The sequence below is a fragment of the Nannobrachium achirus genome, assembly GCF_963921795.1.
Source record: "Nannobrachium achirus genome assembly, chromosome: 8".
Classification (NCBI taxonomy): Eukaryota; Metazoa; Chordata; class Actinopteri; order Myctophiformes; family Myctophidae; genus Nannobrachium; species Nannobrachium achirus.
The window spans coordinates 2,023,321-2,036,775 of NC_137817.1; the positions used below are offsets into that span (position 1 = coordinate 2,023,321).

The 13,455-nt window shown below is 42.3% G+C and overlaps 1 protein-coding gene across 1 annotated transcript in view; it reads right to left on the reverse strand.

Annotated features, from left to right (window-relative positions):
- blmh (bleomycin hydrolase) overlaps nucleotides 1–13,455 on the reverse strand; it is an 84,595-nt gene that overhangs the window by 57,594 nt on the left and 13,546 nt on the right. Inside the window, exons 3-6 of the mRNA XM_080732186.1 lie at nucleotides 11,632–11,741; nucleotides 8,679–8,820; nucleotides 5,173–5,261; nucleotides 1,185–1,277 (exon numbers count right to left, since the gene is read on the reverse strand). Of these exons, the coding sequence (XP_080588312.1) occupies nucleotides 1,185–1,277; nucleotides 5,173–5,261; nucleotides 8,679–8,820; nucleotides 11,632–11,741 (434 nt within the window). The remainder of the gene's footprint in view (nucleotides 1–1,184; nucleotides 1,278–5,172; nucleotides 5,262–8,678; nucleotides 8,821–11,631; nucleotides 11,742–13,455) is intronic.

Below are 13,455 nucleotides of genomic sequence, written 5' to 3' on the forward strand. Positions count from 1 at the left end.
CTCTGGTCGGTCACCGGGCCGCTCCGCTCCGCTCTGTCGCTCACCTTGATGTGCGCATCTCTCGCTCCACGCTCCACTCAAGGTCGTCAATCAGAATCAGCAGCCAAAATAAGAAAAGTAGTTTGCTACCATGTCCGAAATACTCTCTCCTTTGCCAGTGTGTTCCCAACACAAATACCTGCGGTAACGTGAGCCTCGGCTTTGATGGAGAGCTGCCTTCAATGTTACAAAGGATGCCATCTAAGGCATTGTTTAATAAGACTGCAATATTAAATCCTGTTGGTTATTGATTAATCACAACAACGGAGAGAGGGAGGCGACTCGTGGCGTGTGTTTTTCATTCAGTCAAATCAGTCTCACTTGCATTTCAAATCGTATCCTTTGACTGGCTGGTGGTGATATATAACATAACTGACACAAGGTAGGCTATTTATTATAAACAATATACCCTACTTGTGTGGATGATATAGATACATTTGACTTGAGTGAAATCTTGATAAAGAGAATTCTCTGTCGCACATGGAATCGCACATTTGGGCGGAGCCGTTCGTTGCTTGGCTCACGCTCTCAACTAAAAAACGGCCCGCTCCGCTCCCAGTGCCGCTCGCGCTCCACTCGTATGCCCTGGTGTCAAAGTGCCCTTAAGCAAGACACTGAACCCCTAAGTGCTTTGCAATGTTTCCTCTGCTGTCTGTGTGTGAATGTGATGGAGGCTCTTTACACATGCAACGCTAAACAAGTCCTCCTCAGACCTTACGTCAAAACGCTACCTCTGAAGTTAACATATGTTTGGGAGGATCAACTGGTGTGCGGACTCTTACTTCCACAGTTTAACTCATTGTCTGCCCCATCCCGAGGTTCCCAGAGTTATTCCCAGTAGGCATGATCGCGATCGTGAAATTGCATCTTTGACCCCCATACCAACCCCATCTTTCAAACATGGCAGCCATGTTTGTTTGCATTTGCTGAAAACGTAATGGCTGCTATCTCATGAATGCCTAAAATCCAAGCAGATTTTTTTGTTTGAAAGCTGTGAACAGCGTGCACACACGTGGTGCATGATCTAGGCATGGGCGTGCACGATCCGTGCACTATGAATTACACAGAAGTCTATGGAGACTTGGGGCATCCTGGCACTTCAAAAAGATTTTTAAAATGCAGCGAATGAGTTAAGTAAACTTTACCTCTTCTATCATGCCGTCCATAGCGTCAGACAGCTCATCTTTGGTAGAGTCGCTGGCAACCATGTTCCTCAGTCGTAGACAGTACTCTCTGAGCTGAAACACAACAACACAATGAGAGTCAACCATGTTCCTCAGTCGTAGACAGTACTCTCTGAGCTGAAACACAACAACACAATGAGAGTCAACCATGTTCCTCAGTCGTAGACAGTACTCTCTGAGCTGAAACACAACAACACAATGAGAGTCAACCATGTTCCTCAGTCGTAGACAGTACTCTCTGAGCTGAAACACAACAACACAATGAGAGTCAACCATGTTCCTCATCGTAGACAGTACTCTCTGTGCTGTAACACAACACAATGGCACTCATTTATCAACATAGTGCAGATCAAATGTTTGGCGTACACCAATTTAGGCAAGTGTCGGCATTTATCATTTCAACTTGACTTTGAAGACTTTGTAGACGTGCGAAGCAGCATTGTCTAACTATCTGACACATGTATCCACTCCAAAATGTATATCTAACACACTAATAAATAATCCTTGTGAAAATATAACATTATAAAAGCAGACATCATGGACATGTGCGCCGATTTTATTTCCAAGTTACAATGACAAGCAATTAAAATGTAGCGAGATGGAAGCAATCTAACAACAAGTGCTTTAACAGTCATTCGGATAACATTGCCAATCTGGCTCAGAAGAAGCTAGAGGTCAGAATACGACCGCTTATGCCAGACGCGAGCATTTTGCGGAGGGCTGCAAGCGGCCCGGCGCGGCACGGCGCTGCTTCTTTTCGTGGACCAACTTAATACAGTTAAGGATAAAACCCAACGCCCCAAACCTTCAGATTATGACTGCCTCCTTACCAGTCTGCCTGTCTCTCAGTAACATGGCACGCACGGCAGACCGTGGAATAGCCATGCTTTATTTTTTGTGTAACCACTAAAACGCACACGTGTGTGTGTGTGCGACTGGACATAATGGGAGTGAACTTGAAGCGTGCGGAGCAAATTCTCTTCTGTTGGCTTTCCTTTCGTTGTTAGGTCGTATTCGGGTTGTTCTAGTTGTAAGATCGGGGCGTTTCCAGAATAATTAAGGGTGTGTTATTTACATTTCAGGCTGCACATTTATCAAGGCTGAGATCAAATGTACGCCAGGTGTGTCTATTTAGGACGTGTTGGTAAATTGAACGCTGGCCTACGCAAAATTTGGGGAGAAAAATACAATATTTTTTACACTCCATTGATACATGAGGGCCAGTCCTAGATAATACTCTCTGAGCACACACAATACAACATAATAACAATGAGAAAATTAGTATATTGTGTAAAAAAGCATTGCAGATTCCATAGCAGCCCAAATCATAACTGACTGCAGAAACTTCCCCCTGGACTTCAAACAACTCTGACTTCAGAAGGTTGACATTTCTCTGTTATAAATCCTTGTTTTGACTGGTCTCCTGTAATATTGTAATATTTTATATCATTGACTTCTAATATTCATGAGCTGTATGCCATAACAATTCAAAATGTTAACAAAAAAGGTTTGGAATAATTCACTGAATATTATGTATCTAGAATATATGAAAGTTTCAAGAAATATTTACTTTTACAAAATATTCTAATTCTCTTGATATGTACTCTCTCAGCTACACACACACACACACACACACACACACACACACACACACACACACACACACACACACACACACACACACACACACACACACACACACACACACACACACACACACACACACACAATTTGTGCAAAATTAAAACAGGTCCAATGGATAACTGCAGAGTGGCGACAGTCACTTTGAAAAACAGAAGGAGTGCAACTGCTAGTTTTAAATAGGGATGGAGCTTGTTAATTGTTATTGATAACGAGCAACTTATCGATCCTGCTTATTGAGCCAGGCTTTTATCCAGACCACTATGGAGCGTTTTCTAATGTGTTGTGGAAAAATATGAAACGACAAATTCAGAACAGAACTGATTGTTTTTTATTGGCCAGTTGTTGTGACTGAGTTTGTTGCTGACCACCATCTATGAAGATGATAATTGACAAAAGTAACATATTATCATTAAATATCATCAAAACAGTCATTCATTAGTGTGCAATAAGTGTTAAATGGCTTTATATTATGAATAGTAGGCTACCGTAGTAATTTCTTGGTCACCTCTTGTCTTGATTGTTTAAACATGACATCATGGGCCGCTATGCTGGATAACAAGCTTGAAAAGCCCAAAGCTTATTGATACCGGGTAATCAATAAATCTGTTATCGGGTTATCGAGCTACCCTTGTTTAGGGTTCCATTCCTAGTTTTAAAAAGGTAGCAATGATCTTATATATACATTCCTCCTATTGCCGCATCCCACTTCCAAGCCCATTAACGCCCCCTTTACATCGACTTCAACTCATAGGTAGTCGTTGTCTAGGACGTAAGGAATACCGCCCCTAACTCTATGCCGTCCGCTGATTCGCTAGCCCAAATGCAGCACTCCAATTGGCTATAACGTCCGCCCAGTCCAGGGGATCTTAACGTCCGCCCAGCCCATGGATCTGTAACCCTACACCAGCACATATAACAAGCCTGCAAGCAGCTGTTGTCACGGTTACGCTCCACCCAGCCCACTGAATCTCACAGCTGATCCACAAAACCATTAGCGCGACAAACAAAACAACTCCTCACGTGGCACACGGAGTTGTGGCACCGGAAGTGCGTCCGGCGGTCAAATATGTCCGACCGGAAACATGCGCTGCGCCACAATAGTTCCGCCACAATAGTTCCGCCACAATAGTTCCCCCCCAATTTATTTTTTATTTTTTTTTTTTTTTACTTTTTTTTTTTATTTATTTATTTTTTTTTTTTTTTGTTCTATAATATTGTTCTATAATATTTCATGAAGACAGACTGAACTTGCCTGTCGAGGAACCTGAAAGAAAACTCCTCCTGCCAGCATGTTTTATTTCCTTACAACGGGCAACCGTTAGTGTCAACCCCTCTATGGTGTATTACAGGGTTCCCCAACAGGCGGCCCGCGGGCCATTTGCGGCCCACAGGGGGCTACTGTCAGGCCCCCACCAACCCCAGTAATAATGGTGGTATAAGAGCAGCAACAACACGTCGTTGTCGGGTGGAAATCTCGTATCTCCAAATTTGTACGTTCTTTCGCAAATCATACAAGGCCGTCGCACAAAAGTAGAGAAAACAGCAGATCTACAAGCACACAACGCTTGGGGTGCGAGGCGTTGTGTGCTTGTAGATTGGCTGTTTTCACTAGTTTAAATATTTTTTTTAAATGACCAAATTGCAAAACAAACGGTTTTGGACATACAAGATTTTCACCCGACAACGACGATATCTGAACTGTCGCTGGAGTAGCGGGAACGCCACCATTGACCCCTGCAATGTTGTGGCCCTCGGCTTGGTACCCTAGTACCCTTAACATTCACACACTGATGCACCAAATGTTTTGATTTCAAGGGGCCATAGTGTTACATTTGCACACTCGCAGAGTTACAGACCCATGAGGGGCCACTTTGAGATCAACTGGTGTAGCAGAGTGCCATAATCATAACATAATCCTCACCTTGTAATTGAGGATGTCGTTCATTCTACGAGAGGTACTGTACTGTACTGTACTGTACCGTACTGTAATAATCACCTTGTGGTTGAGGATGTCGTTCATTCTACGAGACTGTACTGTACTGTACTGTACTGTACCGTACTGTAATAATCACCTTGTGGTTGAGGATGGAATGGAATGGATTTTATTTTGTCATTGCACACAAGTTACACAAGTGCACAACTAAATTGACTTGATGGCACCAATCCAATGTGAAAAGCAGCAACACAGGTATCAATAAAAACAGTCATATAAAAGGTCAGTGTATGAGTTCATGTGTCCTGGGGGATGCATTCTACGAGAGGCCTCAGAGTACTGTACTGTACTGTACTGTACTGTAATAATCACCTTGTGGTTGAGGATGTCGTTCATTCTACGAGAGGCCTCGGAGCTGTGGGATTCTGGGAAGCACTTCTTTGGGATGACTCCGTACTTCTCTGTTCACAGAGGGAAGGAAAGGGTTAATGACATTATAAGACGCCTCAGGGTGACATTCTTGGCCATCTGGACAGTGATGTATATCGATGACATCAGGGATATTTATATATGGGCATAACAGGGATTCTGAAGAATACCCATATATGGACTTTTACATAGGTGATGTCATCACCTGTGATGTCACAGTGACAAGGGAACCAACCCATAGACTGTAAAACTGGCTAGCTGACTGACTGACTGACTGACTGACTGACTGACTGACTGACTGGCTGGCTGGCTGGCTGGCTGGCTGGCTGACTGACTGACTGACTGACTGACTGACTGACTGACTGACTGACTGGCTGACTGACAGACAGACAAACGGAGACAAGCTGCACCTTCAGCACCGTTAGAATGTGTACCAGGGGGACATATATTGTTGTGGGGGTTGCTTCTGTGACAGACTGCCACTCAAAGGGACTGGGCTGCACCCAGGAGTGATGCAAAGACTTCAATTCCCATGATGCACCAAGAGCTTCTGTTCACATATGGACACATGGTGCTACCCCTATCCCTAATGATGATCCATGCTACCATGGCTGAGCTAGCAGCAGTGTTGTCCCGCCCCCAAATGCAGTATTAATGCAGAGGTGTAACACTGACCAATGATGTTGACCAGCATTAAATACAACTGACCAATGAGGTTGACCAGCATTAAATAAGACTGACCAATGATGTTGACCAGCATTAAATACAACTGACCAATGAGGTTGACCAGCATTAAATAAGACTGACCAATGAGGTTGACCAGGATTAAATAAAACTGACCAATGAGGTTGACCAGGATTAAATAAAACTGACCAATGAGGTTGACCAGCATTAAATAAGATGACCAATGAGGTTGACCAGCATTAAATAAAACTGACCAATGAGGTTGACCAGCATTAAATAAGATGACCAATGAGGTTGACCAGCATTAAATAAGACTGACCAATGAGGTTGACCAGCATTAAATAAGACTGACCAATGAGGTTGACCAGCATTAAATAAGACTGACCAATGAGGTTGACCAGCATTAAATAAGACTGACCAATGAGGTTGACCAGCATTAAATAAGACTGACCAATGAGGTTGACCAGCATTAAATAAGACTGACCAATGAGGTTGACCAGCATTAAATAAGACTGACCAATGAGGTTGACCAGCATTAAATAAAACTGACCAATGAGGTTGACCAGCATTAAATAAGACTGACCAATGATGTTGACCAGCATTAAATAAGACTGACCAATGATGTTGACCAGCATTAAATACAACTGACCAATGAGGTTGACCAGCATTAAATAAGACTGACCAATGAGGTTGACCAGCATTAAATAAGACTGACCAATGAGGTTGACCAGCATTAAATAAAACTGACCAATGAGGTTGACCAGCATTAAATAAGACTGACCAATGATGTTGACCAGCATTAAATACGACTGACCAATGAGGTTGACCAGCATTAAATAAGACTGACCAATGATGTTGACCAGCATTAAATACAACTGACCAATGAGGTTGACCAGCATTAAATAAGACTGACCAATGAGGTTGACCAGCATTAAATAAGACTGACCAATGAGGTTGACCAGCATTAAATAAAACTGACCAATGAGGTTGACCAGCATTAAATAAAACTGACCAATGAGGTTGACCAGCATTAAATAAGACTGACCAATGAGGTTGACCAGCATTAAATAAGACTGACCAATGAGGTTGACCAGCATTAAATAAGACTGACCAATGAGGTTGACCAGCATTAAATAAGACTGACCAATGAGGTTGACCAGCATTAAATAAGACTGACCAATGAGGTTGACCAGCATTAAATAAGACTGACCAATGAGGTTGACCAGCATTAAATAAGACTGACCAATGAGGTTGACCAGCATTAAATAAGACTGACCAATGAGGTTGACCAGCATTAAATAAGACTGACCAATGAGGTTGACCAGCATTAAATAAGACTGACCAGGTTCAGGTTCGGTTTATTAGTCAAATGCGTATCCATACAAGTACAGACAAACAATGAAATGCTTGTGCCAAGAGCACTCTCAGCCTTGTTGCACACAAAACAATACGACAACAACAGGTCACCCAGGACAACCCAAAAAACAACAAAACAACCATACAGTGTGACAGTGTACAGTTTAAAAACTGCGTATATTGCACATGACTACCTACGTCTCGCTTCCATCTCTTCGTTAAGCAGCCTGATTGCTTGAGCATAAAAACTATTACTGAAACGGGTGGTGTGAGATTTGATGCTCTACCAATGAGGTTGACCAGCATTAAATAAGACTGACCAATGAGGTTGACCAGCATTAAATAAGACTGACCAATGAGGTTGACCAGCATTAAATAAGACTGACCAATGAGGTTGACCAGCATTAAATAAGACTGACCAATGAGGTTGACCAGCATTAAATAAGACTGACCAATGAGGTTGACCAGCATTAAATAAGACTGACCAATGAGGTTGACCAGCATTAAATAAGACTGACCAATGAGGTTGACCAGCATTAAATAAGACTGACCAATGAGGTTGACCAGCATTAAATAAAACTGACCAATGAGGTTGACCAGCATTAAATAAGACTGACCAATGAGGTTGACCAGCATTAAATAAGACTGACCAATGAGGTTGACCAGGATTAAATAAAACTGACCAATGAGGTTGACCAGCATTAAATAAGACTGACCAATGAGGTTGACCAGCATTAAATAAGACTGACCAATGAGGTTGACCAGGATTAAATAAAACTGACCAATGAGGTTGACCAGCATTAAATAAGACTGACCAATGAGGTTGACCAGCATTAAATAAGACTGACCAATGAGGTTGACCAGCATTAAATAAGACTGACCAATGAGGTTGACCAGCATTAAATAAGACTGACCAATGAGGTTGACCAGCATTAAATAAGACTGACCAATGAGGTTGACCAGCATTAAATAAGACTGACCAATGAGGTTGACCAGCATTAAATAAGACTGACCAATGAGGTTGACCAGCATTAAATAAGACTGACCAATGAGGTTGACCAGCATTAAATAAGACTGACCAATGAGGTTGACCAGCATTAAATAAGACTGACCAATGAGGTTGACCAGCATTAAATAAGACTGACCAATGAGGTTGACCAGCATTAAATAAAACTGACCAATGAGGTTGACCAGCATTAAATAAGACTGACCAATGAGGTTGACCAGCATTAAATAAGACTGACCAATGAGGTTGACCAGCATTAAATAAGACTGACCAATGAGGTTGACCAGCATTAAATAAGACTGACCAATGAGGTTGACCAGCATTAAATAAGACTGACCAATGAGGTTGACCAGCATTAAATAAAACTGACCAATGAGGTTGACCAGCATTAAATAAAACTGACCAATGAGGTTGACCAGCATGTCCCACTGTCCTCCGTCATTGGTTGGGTTGGAGAGCAGGAACTGAACCAGACGTCCGTCCACAGGTTCCTTCTTCTGAGCAGACTCTACACAGGCATGGAGGTAGTAGTAGCACCTCTCCACCTGCAGGGGGCAGCACACAATATAATATAATATAATATAATATAATATAATATAATATAATATAATACAATACAGACTCCACACAGGCATGGAGGTAGTAGTAGCACCTCTCCACCTGGAGGGGGCAGCACACCATATAATATAATATAATATAATATAATATAATATAATATAATATAATATTGAGCAGACTCTACACAGGCATGGAGGTAGTAGTAGCACCTCTCCACCTGGAGGGGGCAGCACATCATATAATATAATATAATATAATATAATATAATATAATATAATATAATATAATATTGAGCAGACTCTACACAGGCATGGAGGTAGTAGTAGAACCTCTCCACCTGCAGAGGGCAGCACAGCACAGCATGTCATGAACATGGATGGAGACACACATGAATACAAAAATCTAATTTCAACCCAGAACACAGAAATGTGACGTCTTAAGTCTTCAGTATTCACTGCTATACAAATGCTGTACAAATATGACAAATACAAAACAATATTATTGACTCTCCAAGTCTCCCATGGTATCAGTAATCAATAGGGGAATAAAAAGTCATTTTGGGGGTGAACTACTCCTTTAAATCCGGTTGTGGAACAGTTATATAGGGGGTCCCCTCCACATGAAAATGATTGAGAATCAATGCTTTAAAAAACACACACACACACACACACTCAGGGTGTAACAATGAGACGGGACAAAGGGGTGAGGGGTCAGAAGGTCACACGGAGCATGTGACGGTGACAGCGGTGACGTCATCAATGGACCGCGGTGACAAAGGAGTGGCTTTTAGTGACACAATGTCCTGCATAGTATAGGAAAGCTCTGAACAATGGCTTAGAGAGTGCACACACACACACACACACACACACACACACACACACACACACACACACACACACACACACACACACACACACACACACACACACACACACACACACACACACACACACACACACACACACACACACACACACACACACAGAGTGGGGCAGAAATATTGTATCTCCATATATTTCCGTAAAACTAACAAAGTAGGAACATAGCACATCTTCCATTTTCTGTACTTTAAGGAGATACGTTTCTCATTATTACCAGTTTCTCAAAGACTTTCATGTCACGGACCCCCAAATTAATATGCATTTGTCCACGGAGAGTCGGAGACCCCCCCCCCCCCCATCTAAAAATTTTTTTTTTTTGCCTGGGACCCCCAGACAAGATTTGTATTGTTTCAAAAACATTTCACATTTTTTTTCCCCTGTTAGCTTTATTCCATTTCATTTCATGCACTGTACAGATTTGCTTTGGCAACGCAAATGTATGCTTTCTCATGGCAAGAAAGCATGAGGCCCCTTTGAATTGAACAAGAATACATTTTACTCTTATGTACCTGTACAAAAGACGTAACAATAAAGTACAACCTTGTAACATTGAATAAGGAATCGGATCAATAAGCAGAATCGAAAATGTAATCGGAATAGCTAAAATCGTATCAATTCCCATCCCCTAGTTATACGTCGGCTGCTTTGACGCCGCGTAGCCTAGCTCAGACCTACCCAGGACTGGGTTCTTTTTAGGCACTCATTTCGTACCAATTTGACACCACTCAGCCCAATTAGATGGTGTGGGGTAAGGTGGTGTGGAGCTGGGGACTGCCCATACAGTAAGTCCGAAACCTCATTAGTCCTACATCTTATTAGTCCGAATTTAGTTAGGGTTAGGTTTAGGCATAGTTTTACTGAGGTTAGGGTTAGGTTTAGGCATAGTTTTATTGAGGTTAGGGTTAGGTTTAGGTTTAGGCATAGTATTTTTCACCAGCTTAACATCACCAGATTCTGAATAATGGAATGTAGGAACAATGAGATGTCAGACCAATGCCATGGCACCGTGGAGACGGTTTTAAGTGGGGAGAAAAAACAATATACTTTTAGTAAAAGTGAGCTGATGATCCTCACCTTGTCCCAGAAGAACAGGTAGGATTGATTGATTGATTGAAGAATTTATTAGAAGTTTGCAATAGAAAAAAGTACAGTTTCATGACTGTACAAATCACTGGTACAAGGTCAACTAAAAGGAGATCCTAGAAAGCTTGAGGCTTATTTCCACAGGAACCACACTTTAAGTATCTCATATAACATTGAAAGACAGACGGATAGAACATAGTACTTTATCTAGGATAATATCAGTTTCAAAAGCATAACATCAAATACAAAGGCAGAAAAAAAGGGTGGGGGGAGCATGGGGGCTTAGTCTATTTACAAGTCAAGGGTAGCAGCCGCCTGAAGGTGACTTTTCATACCAATTTTGAAGGAGGCTAGGGATTTGCTCTCCTTTAAGGCTTGTGGAAGGGCGTTCCACATGTTGATGGTATAGCAGGAGAACGAGTTAGAGCCTTGTTTAGACTGTGTTAAATCTACGTTGATGATGATTAGTGGAGCTGCCTCTGGTGTTGTGATCGTGAACATCCTTGACCTTTAAAAAGTAGTTTGCCAGGTACATGGGTATCTTGGAGGTGTAGTGTATCTTGTACACCAGGCCCATTGCAAGATGCTGTACTCTGTCAGCTACTTTGAGCCACCCCACGCTTTCGTGGTGATGATCGGTAAGGTGGGTCTGAGGTGGAAGACCAAGCACAACCCTAATTAGTTTGTTCTGGGCTGTTTGGAGCTTTAACTTTAAGGCAGCTGGGGCGTCGCGATACCAGACAAGGACTCCGTAATCAATGAGGGGCCCAATAAGAGCACCTCCTAGTGTCTTTCGAGATATAATATTGATCAGCGGGGACTGACTGAACTCACCTTGTCCCAGAAGAACAGGTAGGACTGGCTGAACTCAAACTCTTCGATGTTAAACTTCTTTATGAAGGGAAGTCTGAGGACGTTGAGGCACGAGAAGATCCAACATCTACCTGCACATGGAAAGAAACACACATAAAGAAACACACATGAATGTATGGAACATACATACTGTATATACATGTTAAACACACATGAATGTACAAGTTTAAATAAAGACACATGAATGTATGGCACACATACATACATACATACATACATACTGTACAAGTTGAAATAAACATACATGAATGTGTGGTACATAAATGTTTTCATTGTTTTTGTTCGCCACATAATGTGAATCAATCAGTTTATTCTCACTAGTCGTGCTACGATGCGACGCGAGCGATGAAATCTCATTAAAATACATGTGTTTCAATGAGGAGGTCTTGACCTACTGCGAGCGACAACGCGTCGTGCCGCGTCCGGTTTTCGCTCGCGGAGCCTCTATTTGAGCGATGTTTCGCGGCGATGTATCGTCGCGATCGTATTTTGAAGTACACCGACCGGAAATCAAAGGTGTGACCTTCGCCTAACTCAGGGCTACTCAACTTTAGATGGCTCAGGGGCCACTCTGCAAAGGGCCACACGCTAAAAATGCCGGTCCTGTTTTGGATATTTAGACAACTAGAAAATCGCGGCCGCTAACGCGGCCGCTCATATCTAGAAATCGCGCCCTGACGGGCGCTCACATTTGATCATAGTCATTGAAGACACAGAACTGTTTTAAAGTAGCAGTGTATAATCTACTGTCCTGTACTGGGAAAGATCATAATGTCTGCACTACACTGTCCTGCCACCAGGGGACACAGTAGGCCTACTACACTCATCAGTACACTGCAGCGTGGAACAATTTGTAAGTCTGTGTTTCGGCCGGAAGGTTTATAATGGACGTACTATGATGTAATTCGCGTCATAGCATTAAATTATTGTTTTGTTTAATTGTACATTGTGCAAGTACAATATGTTCAGGGAAAGCAGCTAGGAATGTAGGGGGGAAATGCAGCGATGTATGTGTTAAAGGAGGAATCTGTAGAAGGAGTGGTGTGAGAGTCTATCAATGACATGCTTAAACAACACCAGGAGCTGGCCTGTCTATTATAGTAGAAAGATGATTTTGTAACAAACTACATGAGTAGTCTAATAATTAAGGAAACACAGAAAACAGACATGTCCATCTATAAGACCAAACCTCATTGAACAATAAGATTGTCACGGAATGATTAACAATGAAGTTTCTTCATTTGGAAAAAAAAAAAACAATTAGCAAAAAAGTCTTGTATCCACCTTTACTGTAGCATTATCTGTAGGACACTTCCGGTTAACAGCAGACATACAAGCTCACGTCGCGTCGCAGATGCAACCGTTGTGAGCTTGTAGATCACACTCGGCTGAGGCGCCGGAAACTGCCGCAAAACCTTCTTCGCAATGCATGATGGGATGTTGGAAAGTTGTGGAAAATGTTTCAGTTGTGAAACTGAAAAATTACATCAGAAAGTATTTGTCCACCCTGAAAGTCCAAAAAATATTTGTATTGGTATGACCATGATGGGCCGCATAGACATGCCGGCTGCAGGTTGAATAGCGCTACTCTAACTCGACACATGCAGGTGCTTGACGTCAGCTGATAGTTTCTTGCTGCTGCCAGATGTGCGTCACTTACCATCATCTAGCGACTTGGCATGCACACTACGGGAAGTGATGTTACTAGGTTTTCAATGTATTGGGTCCCGGGACCCACAGGTGGTCATTCAGGGTCCCGGGACCCACAGGTGGTCATTCAAATGG